Raw genomic sequence first — 16292 nt, 5'->3', positions numbered from 1 at the left:
AGCTCTCCCTCCACCTTCCTGAAAGTCACCGCACACTGGCTTCTTTGGCCTCCCTGCCTAGTGCACCCTCCACTAACCTCCCCTCTGGCCAGAGAATCTACCCCTACCCCCAGCCTCTATCTCTGGCTCATTCAACACCAGCATCCTTCCTCACCAAGAACCTTTCCTCACTTTTCAGATCCAGTTCACCTGTCTCTTCTTCCTAGAGGCCTTTCTCACCTCCAACAACATAGCACCTTCCTCCTCCAGCATCTTCCAGGGTCTCCTTTCAAGTCTGTACTGTCATTCACAGGAATCCGTCACTCTCCTAACAAATACATCTGCTTAAGGGCAGGGGCAGCCTATTTATCTCCATCTGTTAGGAAACTAACCCAGTACTATGTTCTCTCGTTCTCTCTCTCTCTCTCTCTCTCTCTCTCTCTCTCTCTCTCTCTGTGTGTGTGTGTGTGTGTGTGTGTGTGTGTGTGTGTGTGTGTGTGTGTGCGTGTGTGTGTGTGTGTGTGTGTGTGTATGTGTGTACTGCTCACAAAAGAAGGGGGAAGGGGGAGGACAGAAAGAAAGGAAGGAAGGGAGGAAAGGAGGGAGGGGGGGAGGGGGGGAGAATGTTTCTGCTGTCTGTCAGGTGCACTGAGATCTCAGATACCTATTAATTCCCACCCAGAAACTAGCAGGCAAACTGTGATGCTATTTCTGCCAGGACTTCATTTCTCAATCTACTATGCCTCAGAATAGACAACTTGGGTCCCTAAACCACTTCATTCTCTCCTGCTTCTACCACAGTATTTGACTTGAATTCCAGCCTCTCTCCACAAATCCAAAGGGAATTCCTGGATCACATAGGCTCCAGTGACATTCATGGCTTTTACCCACAAGAGTTGGGGCTGGACCCAGGTGCAAGGACAGGAGCAGGTATGGTACACAGACCTGTCCACTACTGCTGTACTAGATGGGAAATGTTAACACTTCTGTTAGCAAAGCAAGTTATAAAAATTATTACCTTTCCTTCTCATTAGTTTTATGAACTTTTCCCAATAATGAGCTCCATTGCTCACTCATGCAGAAGACAATAAAAAATCAATACTGTAAAAGTGAGAGGCAAACGAGAGGGCAGAAGAGCACATCAAATACCTAATGCCTCTCAGTGATGTGGGAGTCTTCTGTTTGTGTTGATTTCATTGGTTAATAAAGTAACTGCCTTGGCCCATTTGATAGGCCAGCCCTTAGGTGGGTGGAGTAGACAGAACAGAATGCTGGGAGGAAGTGAGGCAATCGCCATGCCTCTCCTCTCTGGGTCAGATGCGATGAAGCTCCAGCCCAAGATGAACATACACTAGATTCTTCCTGGTAAGACACCACCTCGTGGTGCTACACAGATGATTAGATATGGGTTAAAGCAAGATATGAGTGTTAGCCAGTAAGAGACTAAAACTAATGGGCCAGGCAGTGTTTAAATGAATACAGTTTGTGTGTTGTTATTTCGGGGCATAAGCTAGCCAGGCGGCCAGGAGCCGGGTGGAAGGAACAGAGCCCGCTGCTCCTTCTACATCTCGGTACATCCAGACAGGGCTTCAGGTCCAAGAGTGTGGGACTTAGTAACAGAGGCACTAAGGAGGCTTGGCAGCTAGCTCACTCCAGCAGTTACCAGGTGTGTCTCGGGTTCACCTGCTCCTAGTGCAAAAAGCAGCAGCTCTAGTCCACACACATCCCTAGACTACCAGGCCCCTGGAGCTCTGCCCTGAAAGCTGCCAATCTCCAGCACTTACATGCAGAAGGCATGAAAGGCCTGGATTGGGGGAGGAGGAAAATCTTCATACTTAGTGCAAGGGATTTTTAAAAAATTTTTTCATCTTTTTCCCTTTTGTTTTAGTTGTTTTCCCTCTCATTTAAATGTTCCAGAATTAGGGTTCTCTACCCATCCATAGTGAACCGTTTCCTTTGCACTGATGGCAACAGCACCTCCCCAACACTTAAACTGTTGATACAAAAAGGTGCATTAGTTCCCTTCTCCTACAGGAGGCTGCAGGTCTCCAAAATCATCTGCTATAACATCGTTTCAAGAAGGTTCAGCATTGCATCTGCTGCAGGTCTTCCTACGAGAGGTACACCTGATGCAGCACCTCCCAATAGAAACCAACTACAGTAAATTTAAAAAAGAGTGAACTGGTAGCTATCAGCAGATGACATGATCTCCAAGAAAGCAGGAGGACAGGAGGACCAGAGAGAAAACAAGGGTATACCCTGGAGGGGTAGGAGAGAGCAAAAGACATAACCTAACAGCATAAGGGGCCTCACTGCCCACCTAAGCTGTAATAAATATCCACCACCCTGGCCCCCCACTCTCCCTCTGTACGCAGTTCAAACTCAAGTCCCTGGGAAGGGGTTATCTATCCCTGGCTCAACTGGGGGCACATGCCCAGATCTAGCTTCCAGGAAAATCTCAGGAAGATTCTAATTAGGCTGCAACCACAGGAGGCAGGAAAGCTCATGAAAGAAGATCTGAACTCTAGTCATAAAGAGTAAAGGATGTTGTGTACCCAGAAGTGGAAACACCCACAAAAGTAGATAAAGTATTTTCAGCTTGAAGGGACTCGGTTTGCAGAAGTCATCATCCATGTAGGAAGCTGGGAGAGAAAGCTAGGAGGAACACAGTCTCTTCATTCTAAGGTAGAAATTCATTACCAACCACACGAACAAAAATCCACACACCTGCACCTAGGGGCATCTAAGCCCACCTCACCAGCAGAAGTACTTACCTGAGGAAGAGTCAGAAGGTGAAGGCAGAAAGGAAGGCCTAACTTCTCCTTTGCAGGTGGAGGTAAGAGAGGCTGTGAATTCACCATCACCGTCATTAACACCTTTCTGGTGAGAATAAGTGACAGCACCTGTGGGCTACCATGCCTTCGCTCCAGAACTGTCCCAGGTGAGATGACTCCTGCCTTGCTCAGTCCACATTATTAACCTATCTAAAAAGTGATTTTGTCAGGCTGCCTACAGTGAGGCGACAACCTGCCTCTCTGTAGACACTCTCTTCTACAGGAAACCTCAAGTTCTCCTCTAAAAGCACAAGTCAGATAGCCCATTCTCTTCCTTACAACTGTCTCTGCTGTTTCAGAGGCACGGAGGGTTGCTTCGCTGTTGGCTCCTCGAGCCACTGAAAGCCTCCTATTATCTGGCTGCAGGTCTTGATCTCATCCTGCATCCCACCACCTATCTTAACTTCCACCTAGTCCTGGTGGCTACCTATCTTCCAGGATGAGAGCCAATGCCATCTCTGTCCTACCAGCAGGTTACAATACTCCCAAATAACTCATCTCGGCCACTTAACACTGACTGAAAACAACTCAGCCTCTTTCAAAGTTCCCAGGTTAAGCCTATCTTCTCCCCATCAAGATAGGCTTGTATCTTCCAGAGCTTTCACCCGCCGAATGCTTTGAATAGCTGTATGGTCATCAGGACAGAAAGCTTATCTTTCTGCCCATCTCATCCCAGAATTGCAATCTCACATGATTCTGTGTGCATAGGTTACTGACCTAACGGAGGCAAAGTTGCCCGCTAGTCTCTAATCCACAGTCTCCAAAGCAAACGTCATTAGAGGCTGTAAAATAGCCAGACCACCCCCCTTGCCGTCAGCCCGGTTTTGCTTGTGCACATCTCTACCATGGCAACAAAAGGATCCTAGTTGCAGACAGTACAGCCTCCCTAGTCACTCTGGGTTTGAATGGTTTAGCTCTGGGCACCCAGTGAAATTCAGGCCGATAGAATGGAAGAGGAATGCTGCTGGAGGTGGCTCTGGGAAACCTGTCCTTGCTGACAGAGGTTGATAGTTTTTCTTCTTCTGCTCAGAGTTGTAATCATGAGGCAACTGCAGTTATTACGGAACTGTGGCAACAGTAAGCCTGAGTGTGGCTAGTTCACTGGGGAAAACAGAGGGGAGGGAGGAGGAGTGCCGAATCCCTGATGATGCCAACGAGCTGCTGAACTGGTCCACCTTAGGAGTGCTCCTGGACTCCTTACTTGTAAAATAAACTTTGCATTAAAGCAGGAAGAACCCTGACTAACAGCTTCGATCAATTAGATGCATTAGTAACAGTAGCAGCAGTCATAGCACTCCTTCATTATTTGCTAGTTTGTGCTAAGCCCTGGGTAGCTATTATCCCTGACCCCTGGGGCAATCCTGTGTGTGAGCATCATGATGTTCCAACAAGGCTCAGTGTGCTGAAGCTGTATGCAAAGTGCTAGGCTTTGCACCTGGGCTCTGTGCTGTGAAAATTATGCTCTTGGTGTCACACATTGTATGCCTCAGAGTCCCACCCGTATGCCCTCCTGACACACATGGCATTGCAACCCTTACACCAGTGATGGCTATGACAAATGAGACTCTCAGTCCCCCATGGCTCTAGAGGTCTAAAGCCACAGGGATGAACTTTGACAATGTGGCAAAGCAAATCAGTGAGTCAAGAGTCTGAAGACTCCAAATTACCAGTGCCTGATAAGCATTTTTTCCCCGAGCCACAATTGATATAGTTAGCCTGGGCCCCAGGCTCCAGGGCCAGGCCTTTGCTGCCCATTATTACACAGGCTGGAAGATGGGGAGCTCAGAAGACGCACTCACCAGTCGTGCTGACTGCTGCTGCTCACGGTTAGGGCTGGCCTGCTTCTTAGGCAGTGATGCCTTCAAGTGCTTCTCAGCTGCCTCTTTCTCCTTTTTCGCCACCTTGACTAACTCATCCTGGACTGCAGCCTGCTCCTGTTGGAACCTAGGCCAGAGAGGGACACAGAGAAACTGATGCAGAAGGCATGACTGGAAGAACATGGGCAGGAAAAGACCTGCCTGCTCACTGTACCTGACTAAGCAGGGATGGGGTTTTCTGGCCCTTGGCTGCCTAGAAGCACAGGACAATTCTTCCATCTGAGGGGAAGCCTCAATGACAGCACCCACAGCCAGGGGACAGTGACACTGAGACAACACAAATCAAGAACAGGAGGGCTATCCATAGGCAAAGAATCGGACTGTCACATGCCAAAGGGAGTGTGTCAGGGCAGAGCGAAGTCCCATGAGTGCCATTCTTTCAAACAACTAGGCAGGGTGGGCCACGTTGTTCTTGTTTGGCTGAGAGCTTGAAGGTTTTAAACGGCAGCAGTTTGGGGTTTTAAACATCTCACTTTGTCCTGAATATAGCTGCCCTTTGGCTGGCATTCTGCTAGTATGTCCTAGTAGATAGAAGTTAGCAGGACTAAGATCCTTTGTGTTGTTCTTGAAAGTAAAACAGTGTGAACAGCTTCAAGGCCACCATAGAGGAAATACCACAACATCATGAAGAGCTATACCATAGCCCCACTGCTAACTTGGATTTATCTGAAATAAGTTCAATCTAAAACCTGAGAATAATGAATAAACAATCTGATTAGCAATAAACATGCTTGAAAGCAGGTGTAACTGATGGAAAGTAATTATAATAGTAAGTAAAGCAGCAAGACAGGAAAATGCCTATGTTGCTAATATACCCTAAGCTAGGGTAAAGGCATGGAGCACAAGAGACATCCCAGAACAGCCACAGCAGTTGTACTGAGATAATGAGTCTATGGGGATTTGTCTTCATTTTATGTATTTTTCTAAATCTTTTATCAGCATATATTACTTTAAAATGGTTAAAATGACTGAGGGGCTGGAGGAGGTTGTACATTCCTGGAAATGCCTTTGGGATTCCAGAGGGTAAATTTTGAGAACACAGGTCTTTATCTAGGGCTGTCCTGCTGGAGGGCAAACCCCAGGCATGGCTGACACTGTCCATGGGCTGAATCTGGACCCTAGGACCGTGTAGAGGCTGTTTCCTCAATGATGACAAGGAAGCCCATCAGGGAAGGCCACAGAGTCTCTATGAACTGCACATACACCGTGCTTACTCCTGACTATGCTCTCACTAACAATATCCTCCTCTTACTCCTTCTTTTGCAGTGATTTCTCCAGGTGACAAAGCGGATCAAAGAATCAGGAAGCTGGACTATACAAAGGGGCCTCTGTGCCCTAGCCACTTTTCTATACATCCTAGGAGCAAAGTAAATAGTCCTGTTTCAAGACTGGCGAGCTCTCAGGACAGTGGCTTATGCTGGCAGGAAGTTTATGGCATAGAACTGGGCAAGCTCCATTTCCTTCATTCCTCTAAGAACCCGACTCTTCAGTTCTAGGTTTTATAGGAATCCATCTTTGACAACTAAGTCCCCTGTGCCCTTTTCAGTGTTTTTTACCTTCAAATTAAAAGTTGTGTTTTAATACAAGTAATATAAATTATGAGGCAAGTGCTTCAGGGCCTGGTGGGGTTGGGTAGGGGGACATACAGACTCTTGGGCTTACCTCTTCAGATCCTCTTTCACTGCTGAGGGCTGATGACCACCACCACTCTCTGTCCTGGGCACTTTGGAGTCTACAAATGAACCAGAGGAAAAGAGGCAATCAACAACTGCCAGGATTGATGAAAAAGGGTGCAGGAACACACACACACACACACACACACACACACATAATGCACTTCCTCAGGAATGTGGACAGATGTCCCTATGGAAAAGCATTTCCCATGGACAGACTGCAGAGTTCCAGAGGCAGATAGGAGCAGAGTCTCAATTAAACCAGTCTGCAGAGCCAAATGACAGGAAGCTGGTCTGCCCACAGGTTCTGCAGCAGGGCATCCTCAATGTGGGGCTGGCAGCAAACCACCTGAGGACTGCTCTCTTATGTTCACCATTACTTGCCCCATTGCTGTGAGCACTCTGAGGTTACCTCTTAAACACAGACCAGACACTGCTGAGGGCAGTCACCCCTCTGCCATGTTTGTGTAAGAGGAGGGTAGTCGCTCTTGTATCCTGTTTATTTTGGTTCTTGCCATGGTTTGAATGCTTGCCCCTCTAAAATTCAGGGTGAGTCATGACTACATTCTAACAGCAGTAATAAGTTTGCCTTTAGTAGCAATTCGGACTAGAAAGCCCCCCATCATGGATGGCACTGTTAAGTTTGTAAGATGGTGGCAGCCCTGAGCTCTCACACTTGTCTGTCCCCTGTGTGAGGCCCTGTGCGGGGACTCTGCCCAATTCCCGTCAGCAAGAAAGCCCTGACCAAATGTTGCCCTTTGATTTTGGACTTCCCAGCCCCTAAACAGTAAGAAATTGACTCGTATGTCCTGAGTCCTCCACTACTACCTCAGGATTCTAAGGTAGGAGGCCTGTGCCAAACATTAACTATTCCATTCCTGAAGGAAGGCCTGTCCAAAACGACCACACCCGCTCATGAACGGACAGTGGCGCAGCTGAGGTCTGAGGAGGGCATAGCACGTGCTCCTCAGTAACATCGCAGGCTCTCACCTGGACTGCTGCAGAGGAGGACTGCGCTGGGGCCTGCATTTCCACAGGAAGCCATGGGTTCCATCCCCAGCATCACATATGCCAAGTATAATGAATACCTGTGACCAGGAGTGTAACTTCATCCTCAGCTACAGACAGAATTCAAAACCAGCCTGGGCTACATGAGACTCTGATTCAAAAAATAAATAAATAAATAATTTCCTTTCCAACTTAAAAATAATATTCTTCCCCACTGTAGATAATGTGACACTGACCCACCAACCTTCCTCCTGTCGGGCCCACTCAGGTCCCTGCTCTCTCAATACTGAGCACCTTCTAGAATCTCTCTGCAAGTATCACTGATAAGGGGCTTTTATAGCAAACATCGGCCCACTGTGGGCATTCTCAACTGAACCACCATAAAGACCTTCCAAACTCTCCACAAACCACGATGACAGCACTCTGTCAACATTCTAGTCTCCCCCTTTTATCAACCGCCCCTCAGTTGTTCTTCTAAACTGACTAGCTTCTTAGAGCTTCCCACCTTCCTTTCTAGTTTGCTATGGTAGCTGGGACCTCTTCATCTCAATGGCCTTGGCTTCTGCACCTGAGCAATGACATGAGGGAACAATTTAATTTTAACAGTGTTTTCTAACTTAGTTCTACCACTAACAAAAAGGCAAAAACTGTGTTTAAAAGATGTCTTAAAACCAGTCCATTTCAAGCTGGTCCATTTCTGCCAAAACTTTTTCCACATTCAGAAACTTAAACATACTCTGAAAAATATTTTGTGCAAAAACTAAGTGACAACTGAACTTCCATTATTTCTTTTAAACAGCTGAAACTTACTGAAATTGAAGCCAATGCCTATTCTCCAATGCTCAGACGACAATACATTGTGACAATCTTATTTTCCCATCACTCTCTTCCTCTTCAGTTAATCTGCTTATTAAATAAAGATAGACCCCTTTCAGTCCCTCTCATCTTTAGGCCAAAGAAATCCCAGGAGAGGCCTTCTGGGTAAAAGACAGGGATGGGGGGGGGGGGGCTTATCCAACCCCATTCACTAAGATCTCAGAGTGAAATCCAGGCTCTGACTGGCTCTAAGGCCTGTGGGAAGCCCTAAGGTCTAAACACAGTGGGAGGAGTGTCAGAGCTCTCTAGCCCCTGTTGGAGGTGACCATGACCGATGTCTCCCCTTCCTTTGGACTTTGTAGTCTGGAGACAGTAAACTGCATCTACATTTTCAACAGGCCACACTGTACCCCACCTCTGCTCCTACTGTCAACAGCCTGAAAATCCCACCCACCTCCCACATTCACACAGACCCTGCCTAACATAAGGAAGCTGCTCTGTGCCACCCCTAGCCCTCGGCAGCTGGCATGAGCTTCTGGTGATATCATCTCATAAGCCCCAGGCTGGATATATGGCCTTTAACCAGAGCTGTGTGCACCCTGAGAGGGGGCTTGTCCCTGCCTTATGCTCCAGCAGTGCTGCCTGGACAAAAGTGGACACTCCCACTCTCTAATCTCACAACCCCTCAAAAAAAAAAAATGGATAGCAAGGACAGCAGTAACTCAAGGCCACAAAAAAATCCTTTCTCCGCTATACCTTATAGCCCTCTCTTCAAGGCTTTTGCTTTGTGTTTACTACAAGCCATTTTTGAGGAGCACAACAGAGCAGCATGGGCGCCAGCTCCATAGTGGCCAGGGTGTCTTGGGAGGCGGGTCAGATCAGGGTGGCTGAGGCTAGTGCCAGCATTGCTCAGGTGCCCTGGTGGCCCCCTTTCATACACTTTCCATTCTCTGACTGGTAGCTAGGGTAGAGCTGCTACAGCTGAGTGACACTTCTGCCTCTGGATCCTGAAAAGCAGATGACTCCCTACCTGAGCTGTCAGACGACGACCTTCTGCCTCATCTTTTACATGCACAGCCATGGAAACAGTGTAAGGCAAACAGTCTGGCCCACACCTGCAACCTGCACCACACCAGACAGTGTCTGCTGCATGAAGTGCCAGTGCCACAGAAGGCAGTGACTCGCATCACTCAGGAGTAAAGGCAAGCCCAGCAGCAGTCGGGCAAATCTCTTGCAGCCTCTGTTCCCACTCCCCCAACATACCTGTCTGAGGGGCTTTAAAGGTGCCTTCCTGGGGGCCACGTGAAGAAGGTGGAGGAGCAATAGGCACAGGCATGGAGGGCACAGGAGTGGTAGGTGTAGGGGTGGTGGGTGCAGGGACAGTGGGTGCAGGACCAGGACCCAGAGCTGGCTGCTGCCCTGCTGAAGGCTGGCAGGAATCCTTCATGCGGTTCACCACACTTTCCGACAGCTGTGAGAAGAAGCAAGGAACAGGGAACATTACATGATGGAACCCTTGAAAATTCATTCCCTAGAGCTACTGGAGTGAAGACCAGCTCCAATAATACAATGCTACTCAAAAGCCTCTCACAGCGGCCCAGTGCCAAGCCCACCTGGAATTCCAAGCCTATCCCAGGAAGTCCCCACTGGATTCTGAAGCTTTTTCTTCCATCTTGTCACCCTCTACACACACCCTACCCTTGGGGCTACATGACTCATGTCCCTTATATCCCTGAGCCTCTAAACCTCACCAACCCCACTGGTCACTCCTGTCTATCATCAGTGATCCATTCAGGGCAGCTCAATGTTCCCTCCCCAGGAGCCTTTGAGGCACTCAGATGAAGTACCACTGTTATAATGCATGCCCGGGAAGCAGCATGCCTCCACAGCCTCTGCGGGCTTGGCATGTTGGTGTGTGGAAAGCTCAAACACTGACACTCATTCCTCACCTGCTCTAGTCACTACACAGGGCAGATAATCAAAATACTTGTTGATTCATTTCACCTGATTCCCCTAATGAAGCCTTGGTAACTGAAATGCTCACTCCTTTCAGAGAAAATAAAATGGGCATGAGGGTGCCATAAAAGAGTTTACATAGATGAAGTAGTGAGCTAGAGATAAATCCCAGATTAAAAAAAAAAAACTTAAGAGTTCACTTCAGTAAATATTTATTAAGTGCCTAATATCCACGGGCTATCATAAAGCACACTTGAGAGGAAGACATTAAAAATGACTTTGGGACAAAAAGCACAATCAGCAGTTCTATTTCCAGATACCTATGGAAAGAAAGCAGTCCCCTGTGTGCACAAGGTTGTGCTACGATGCTCACTGTGAGAAACAAAACAAAAATGTTGCAGCAGGTCCAGGTGTAGTGGTGCACGCTTCTAATTCCAGCACTTGAGAGGCAGAGACAAGAGGATCCCTGAGTTCTAGGCTAGTCTGGTCTACAGAGAACGTTCTGAGATAACCACACAGAAAAATCCAGTCCTTAAAAACCAAAGCAGGGGAGGGGAACCTGCAGGACATGAACATCCAGGAGAAAATGGTTAAATTCTGCAAAATACCAGGAGCCACCAAAGAAGATTGAGACAAGACACACATCCATTTTGAGAAGTGCATGACACACTGCTGACCACTAGTGAGCCTCAGGACTCTGTATCTCAAAGCAGTAAAAAGACGCTGACTATGAAGATGCATCTAAATTGAACACACACATGCACATGTATAAACACAAATCCACAGTGAATTTTCACATCTCTGCACAGATGTATACACAGGTTCTTCTCAGAGGGGCAGGCCACATAGCTCCTCATCAAAACCCTGGATAGGAAAGGGGCAAGGTATGTATATATGTGCATATGTGCTTCTGTGTATCTGTGTTTGTGTGTATATGTGTTTATGCCTTACTTCACTTTTTTTGCCATGATCATTTCTTTGACAACTAAAGAGAATATTAATAACTGAAGATAAATAAAAATCAAGTAACTGGTGATACGGGCAATCCCACTCATCAGTAGAAGAGAACAGAAGGTCCAGAATGAACCTGTGTGTCTATGGCCAACTGATAGTTCAAAGGGTTATGAGGCTAAGCCTGGTCCCTAAGGATTTGTGTTGGAAGTTAGGTCCTCAGTGTGGTCATGCTTGAAGGTGATGGAACCTGTAAGAAATGGGCATGGGGACAGCCATTACCCTTCTCCACTCTTTGGCTACCTGAGATGATGTCTCTCTAATATCCTACCACTTTTGTGATTTGCCTTGAGGTGATGCAGCCAGGAAATTCCTCACGAGAGTTAGCACCCTGTGCTGTTGGGCTTTCAGCCATCAAAACTGGAAGCTAAACTGGGCATTGTGGCACACACCTTTAATCCCAGCATACAGGGAGGCAAGGGCAGGAGAACTCTGAGAGTTGGAGGCCAGCCTGGTCTACAAAATGAGTACCAGAACAGCCAGGGCAGTTACACAGAGAAACCCTGTCTTGGAAAAATCAAAGCCAAACCAAAATAAAACTGGGAGCTAAATAAAACTCTTTTCTTTGCAAGTTCTCAGCTTCAGGTATTTCATCACAGTAGTAGAAAACAGACTAGCGACGGCGCAGGTGCCAGCACTCTTCAATGGGGAAAGAATAGCCTCGTCAGTAATAATGTATACACAACCTGATAGCACACACAAGGTAACAGAGTTGGGCCCCACACTAACCTATACATTAAAAACTAATTTAAAACAGATCAGTAATCTGAAAGTAGGAGAAAAAAAACTCTTGGAAGAATATGCAGAGGCAAACTGAATGACTTGTTTTTGGCATAGATTCCTGGATGTGGCACCAAAAGTAAAGGCAACCAATTAAACGGATAATTGGACTTTATAAAAATTAAAGTTCTGTTTATCAAAAGACAATCTAAAGCAACTGAAAAGATAACCCACAAAATGGAAAAAACATTTGTAAATCATACCGACTTGTATCTAGGACATACAAGGAGCTCCTACAACTTATAATAAAAATAAAAATTACCCAACTGAAAGGAGTGGTGTGGTTTGGCCCAGTGTCCCCCAAAGGCCTATATGTTGAAGGCTGGTCCTTAGGGTGACACCACTGGCAGGTGGTTGAATCTTTTGACAGTGGAGTCCAATAGAAGGTCCTTAAGTCACTGACAAGTGTCCTCATAGGGGTGGAGGGACCCCATTCTGATCTCTCCTTCCTTCCTATTTTAGGGGGTGAACAATTTCTTCTGGCACATGTTCTCATGATGTGCCACTCGCATCAGTGCCCAAAGCAATGAAAACAGTCATGGAGCTGACACATGAGCCAAAGAAAAACTTCCTGACACCTTAACTATCTCAGGACTTGGTCACAGTAACCCAGTGCTAATACCATGGACAAAACACCTGAAGAGAAAGTTCTATAACAAAAAGAAACAAAGGGCCAAGAAGAACATGAGAAGATAGTTGATATCATCAGTCATTACTGAGAAACAAAAATCAAGGCACACTGAGTAGACACCTCATATCCATCAGGATAACTGCAATCCAAACGCTACACACGGTGTCACAAAGATCAGAAGGCTCACACATTGGGAAGTATAAAACAGTATAGCCAGGGCAGGGAAGAGTCTGGTTAAACATAGAATTGACTATGAACCAGCAGTTCCACCACCCAGGACAAGCTAAGGAGAAAGGAAGCATACCCACACATACCTCTACACTAATGTTCACAACCACTTATCCAGAGCGGCTGAAAGGGACCACCCAGATGTTCAACCAACGCATGAATAAATAAAACAAAAATATCTATACAATGGAGCACTATTGAGTAATAAAAAGGAATGAAATGTTGATGGAAACCACAACATGGACGACCCTAAAAAACGCGCTAAGTAAGCTAGACATAGACAGCCGTAGCCTGTACAACATAGATCCACGTGCTCCATCCATCCAGGAAACTCTCCAGACACACACAAAAGGACTTAACAGCAGTTTGGGGCTAGGGATAAACTGCACATCATGCTGACCATATTTCATAGCAGAGAGAGAGAAAGCAAACACAAACATCAACAGCCCAGGAAGGATGTCCCAGTGGTAGGTTCTGGAAGGCAGGCACAGCACAGGCAAGAAAAGCTACAACGCTACAGGACCACAATGCCTTGCCTGGCAAGCCTGTTATGGAGGTGGACTCTAACACGGTCTGTGAGTGGGAAGGAGAGACTGATGGACAGGGAGAGAGCAAGGCTACTGCCACCAATTCTAGTAAGAAGACACGATTAGAAAAGTGAACCTGAGCGTGGATACATAGAACCTTCTTTGGTGAGGGGCCAAACTATTGTACAAGCTTTGAGCAAAGCAGGAAGTTCAAGGAAGCTTACAGAAACGGCACAGAAGCAGTGTGGCAGGGAGTACCTGTGCTAGGGGTGGGAGAAAGGCCTGTAGCACGGGGGGAAAGGCTGCGAGTGGCTGCTGCCTTGAGTGGTAGGAATGAATGAGAGCTAAGATTTAAAGAAAAGAAGGAGTATAGGTTTCACATTAATACAAGAACATGGGTAAGACTGAAAAGGCAAAGTTAAGAGACACCTCTAAGAAGGTAACACATTCGTGTGCTGAGACCAAAAAAGGGAACGAGCCTTCAGAGGTCAGCCAATTTGTTCCTTCCCTGAGCTGTAGCAACTGAACACAATTGGGAAAGTGAAGGTCAGCTCAAAGGAGGAGGGACCAGCCGCCTACTGAGGTCAAGGCCAGACAGGCTACACTGAGTAGAATAGTCCTGCACGGAGTCTCACTGTGGGAACAGAAGGTGGGAAGAAAATGTGGGCATCTACCACTGTTCAGGAAACATCTCCTGAAAGCTGATTCTTAATTTTTCAGGAAATTTAGTAAACCAATTGACTTCATGAAGGTCATTTGAAATTGACCTTAGGAGGGAGTATTTTCACTATGGAAATTCGGAAATCAGCAAACACTACCAGTAGGGCTCTTTCTGGTATGGGGGAAGTGGGGAGCAGTCCAGGGTAAGAGGTCAAGTCTGACTCCAGAGCAAGAGGAAGTCAAGGTGAAGGCTGCCATGAGTAAGTCATAGGCTCTGATTTGCCAGTCCTGGCATAGGTGGCATCAACAGAACCATGTTGCTTGGTGAGTGAAGGGTTAAGGAAAACATTGGCACAGTTTTTGTTGGCGGTAAGAGATTTGTAATATTTTTTAATGTTGCTACAAAATACAGCAAGTAATATTTTTAATCAACAAATACACACACACAGTAGTCATGCGAGAATAAACACCATCTGGGCAGTGCTCCCTGCACCAACAGAACCAGAACAGAGGCCTCCAGAGCCAGACGAGGCTTGGTGCTCAGTGCCACCAGCCCTCTGGTCGCTATTCCACTAGAGCTGGCCAGAAAGTGTCCAGTGTAGCCAGCAGAGAACCATGGCAAGGGATAAAAATCTCTTTCTATCTCTGAGCTTCCATTTCCTCTCCTAAAACAGGAGCGCGCTCAGGCTGCTGGCTTTGACACAGCTCAGGAGAAAGTGCTGTGCCATTGGCTCCACCCAGGTCTGAATTCCAGCTAAGCCCCTGACTAGCTGCATGACCTTGGGAAGAGTCTTCTCATCTATAAATCAGTTGCTTCTTGTGATACGGAAATAATTAATGGCGACTTCAGAGCATCACAGAGGACTAACCTGCAGAAAGCAGCTACACAAAGAAAACATCAGTGTGAGTTATTCAGTGTAAATGGCGCACACCAGACCAATACCAGTTATAATCCAGGCCAGACACAGGCCAAGCACACGCAGGTATATGAAAGGGTCGAGCGCAGGGACTATGAAGACAGGGTGCCCAGGCTCTACTGACCTTGTGTATGCCTTTCCCACAGTGTCCAGAATCCACACACACCTTCCAGGTCTGATACCTGGACCTACACCCATGCTGTCCTAACAGGGGACCCTAAGGAGACAGTGTGAGGTAAAGTTCAAGAAAGCCCTCTTCCCTACTTTCTCTAGCCACACAGCCCTCTTCTGAGTTCCCTGGTGGTGGTGTGTGAGAAGGCACACAACAGGAAGGCCAGAGAGGAACTGCAAGAGGCCAGAACTGAAGCCTCAGTCTAAGTCACAACAGAGACCTCACCCCTTCCTTCATCGCAAATGCTTCCAGAAACCTAGGTTCCTCCAAATCCTCAGAAACAAACACTACCTTCAGCCAAGAGCATCCACAAATTTACAGTTCCCAAAGAGAGGACAGATAACTGCAAATCTGGGCAAATCATGTGGCCACGCCACGGATGAAAGTTGTGGGGAGCTGGTGTTGCTTTACCACATGAAATACCCAACAGAAGTGTGACAGTTGAGCTGTGTCTGCTAACAACAGAAGATCAGGGTCGGAGAAGTACAGCGTATGTACTAACGCACCAGGAGCTAACACTTGGCACTCACCACAGCCTCCTCACTACTCCTCCCAGCATACTCACCTCCCAGCCCTGGTAATCAAGGTGCAGAGCAGGTGAAGAATTACCCCACCACAGAGCAGGCCACTGGACCCCTGGGTCCACGCTTTATCCCGCCTTCCTCTGTCCTGGAGCAATGGAATATTTGTTCTCAAGAGCAAGAGGACTTGCCTGCCGTGCAGCCCTCGGTGCTGGAACAGCCAGGGAAGGTTCTCACAGTAAGACAGTAAAGAAAACAAGGAACACATGGAGTCTAGAGTAGGCTAAGCAAAAAGGAAACTCGGTACATCAGTCTGACCAAACCTCTGCCTCCACTCCCCACTCTCTCGGTTCTCTGCCTGGTTTCTCTTCAGGAACTTCACAATCTGACACAATATACATGTGATTTCCTGTACACCATCACTAGAATATAAGCCCCATCCAAGGCAGCCAGGCTTCCACTTTGCTCGAGCGGTATCCTCCATGCCTGAAAAAGTCCCAGGCACATTAGAAGTGCTAAAATACTTGCCAAATTAAACATGTAGTAAAGGTTCAGGTACACAACACTGCATACATGCAACACATTATTAATAGTCGGGTTTCCATTATCACGGCAAAATAGCTGAGTTAATCAACTTAAAAGGAGAAAGGGCTTATTCTGCCTCATGACTTCATTCAGCACATGGTTCCTGCCTCTACTGCT

At 47.0% G+C, this 16292-nt stretch overlaps 1 protein-coding gene across 2 annotated transcripts in view; it reads right to left on the bottom strand.

Moving 5' to 3' along the window:
• Window positions 1–16292, bottom strand: part of Chchd6 (coiled-coil-helix-coiled-coil-helix domain containing 6) — a 228973-nt gene that overhangs the window by 200059 nt on the left and 12622 nt on the right. For both annotated transcript variants that reach the window (XR_012911615.1, XM_075983530.1), the window contains exons 2-4: window positions 9451–9658; window positions 6353–6422; window positions 4613–4757 (exon numbers count right to left, since the gene is read on the bottom strand). Coding sequence is in view for 1 of the 2 variants with exons in the window: in XM_075983530.1 (XP_075839645.1) it covers window positions 4613–4757; window positions 6353–6422; window positions 9451–9658 (423 nt within the window). In the remaining variant the exon portion in view is untranslated. The remainder of the gene's footprint in view (window positions 1–4612; window positions 4758–6352; window positions 6423–9450; window positions 9659–16292) is intronic.

Source organism: Microtus pennsylvanicus, chromosome 8 (genome assembly GCF_037038515.1).
Source record: "Microtus pennsylvanicus isolate mMicPen1 chromosome 8, mMicPen1.hap1, whole genome shotgun sequence".
Classification (NCBI taxonomy): domain Eukaryota; kingdom Metazoa; phylum Chordata; class Mammalia; order Rodentia; family Cricetidae; genus Microtus; species Microtus pennsylvanicus.
This window is presented reverse-complemented; position numbering and strand designations above follow the sequence as displayed.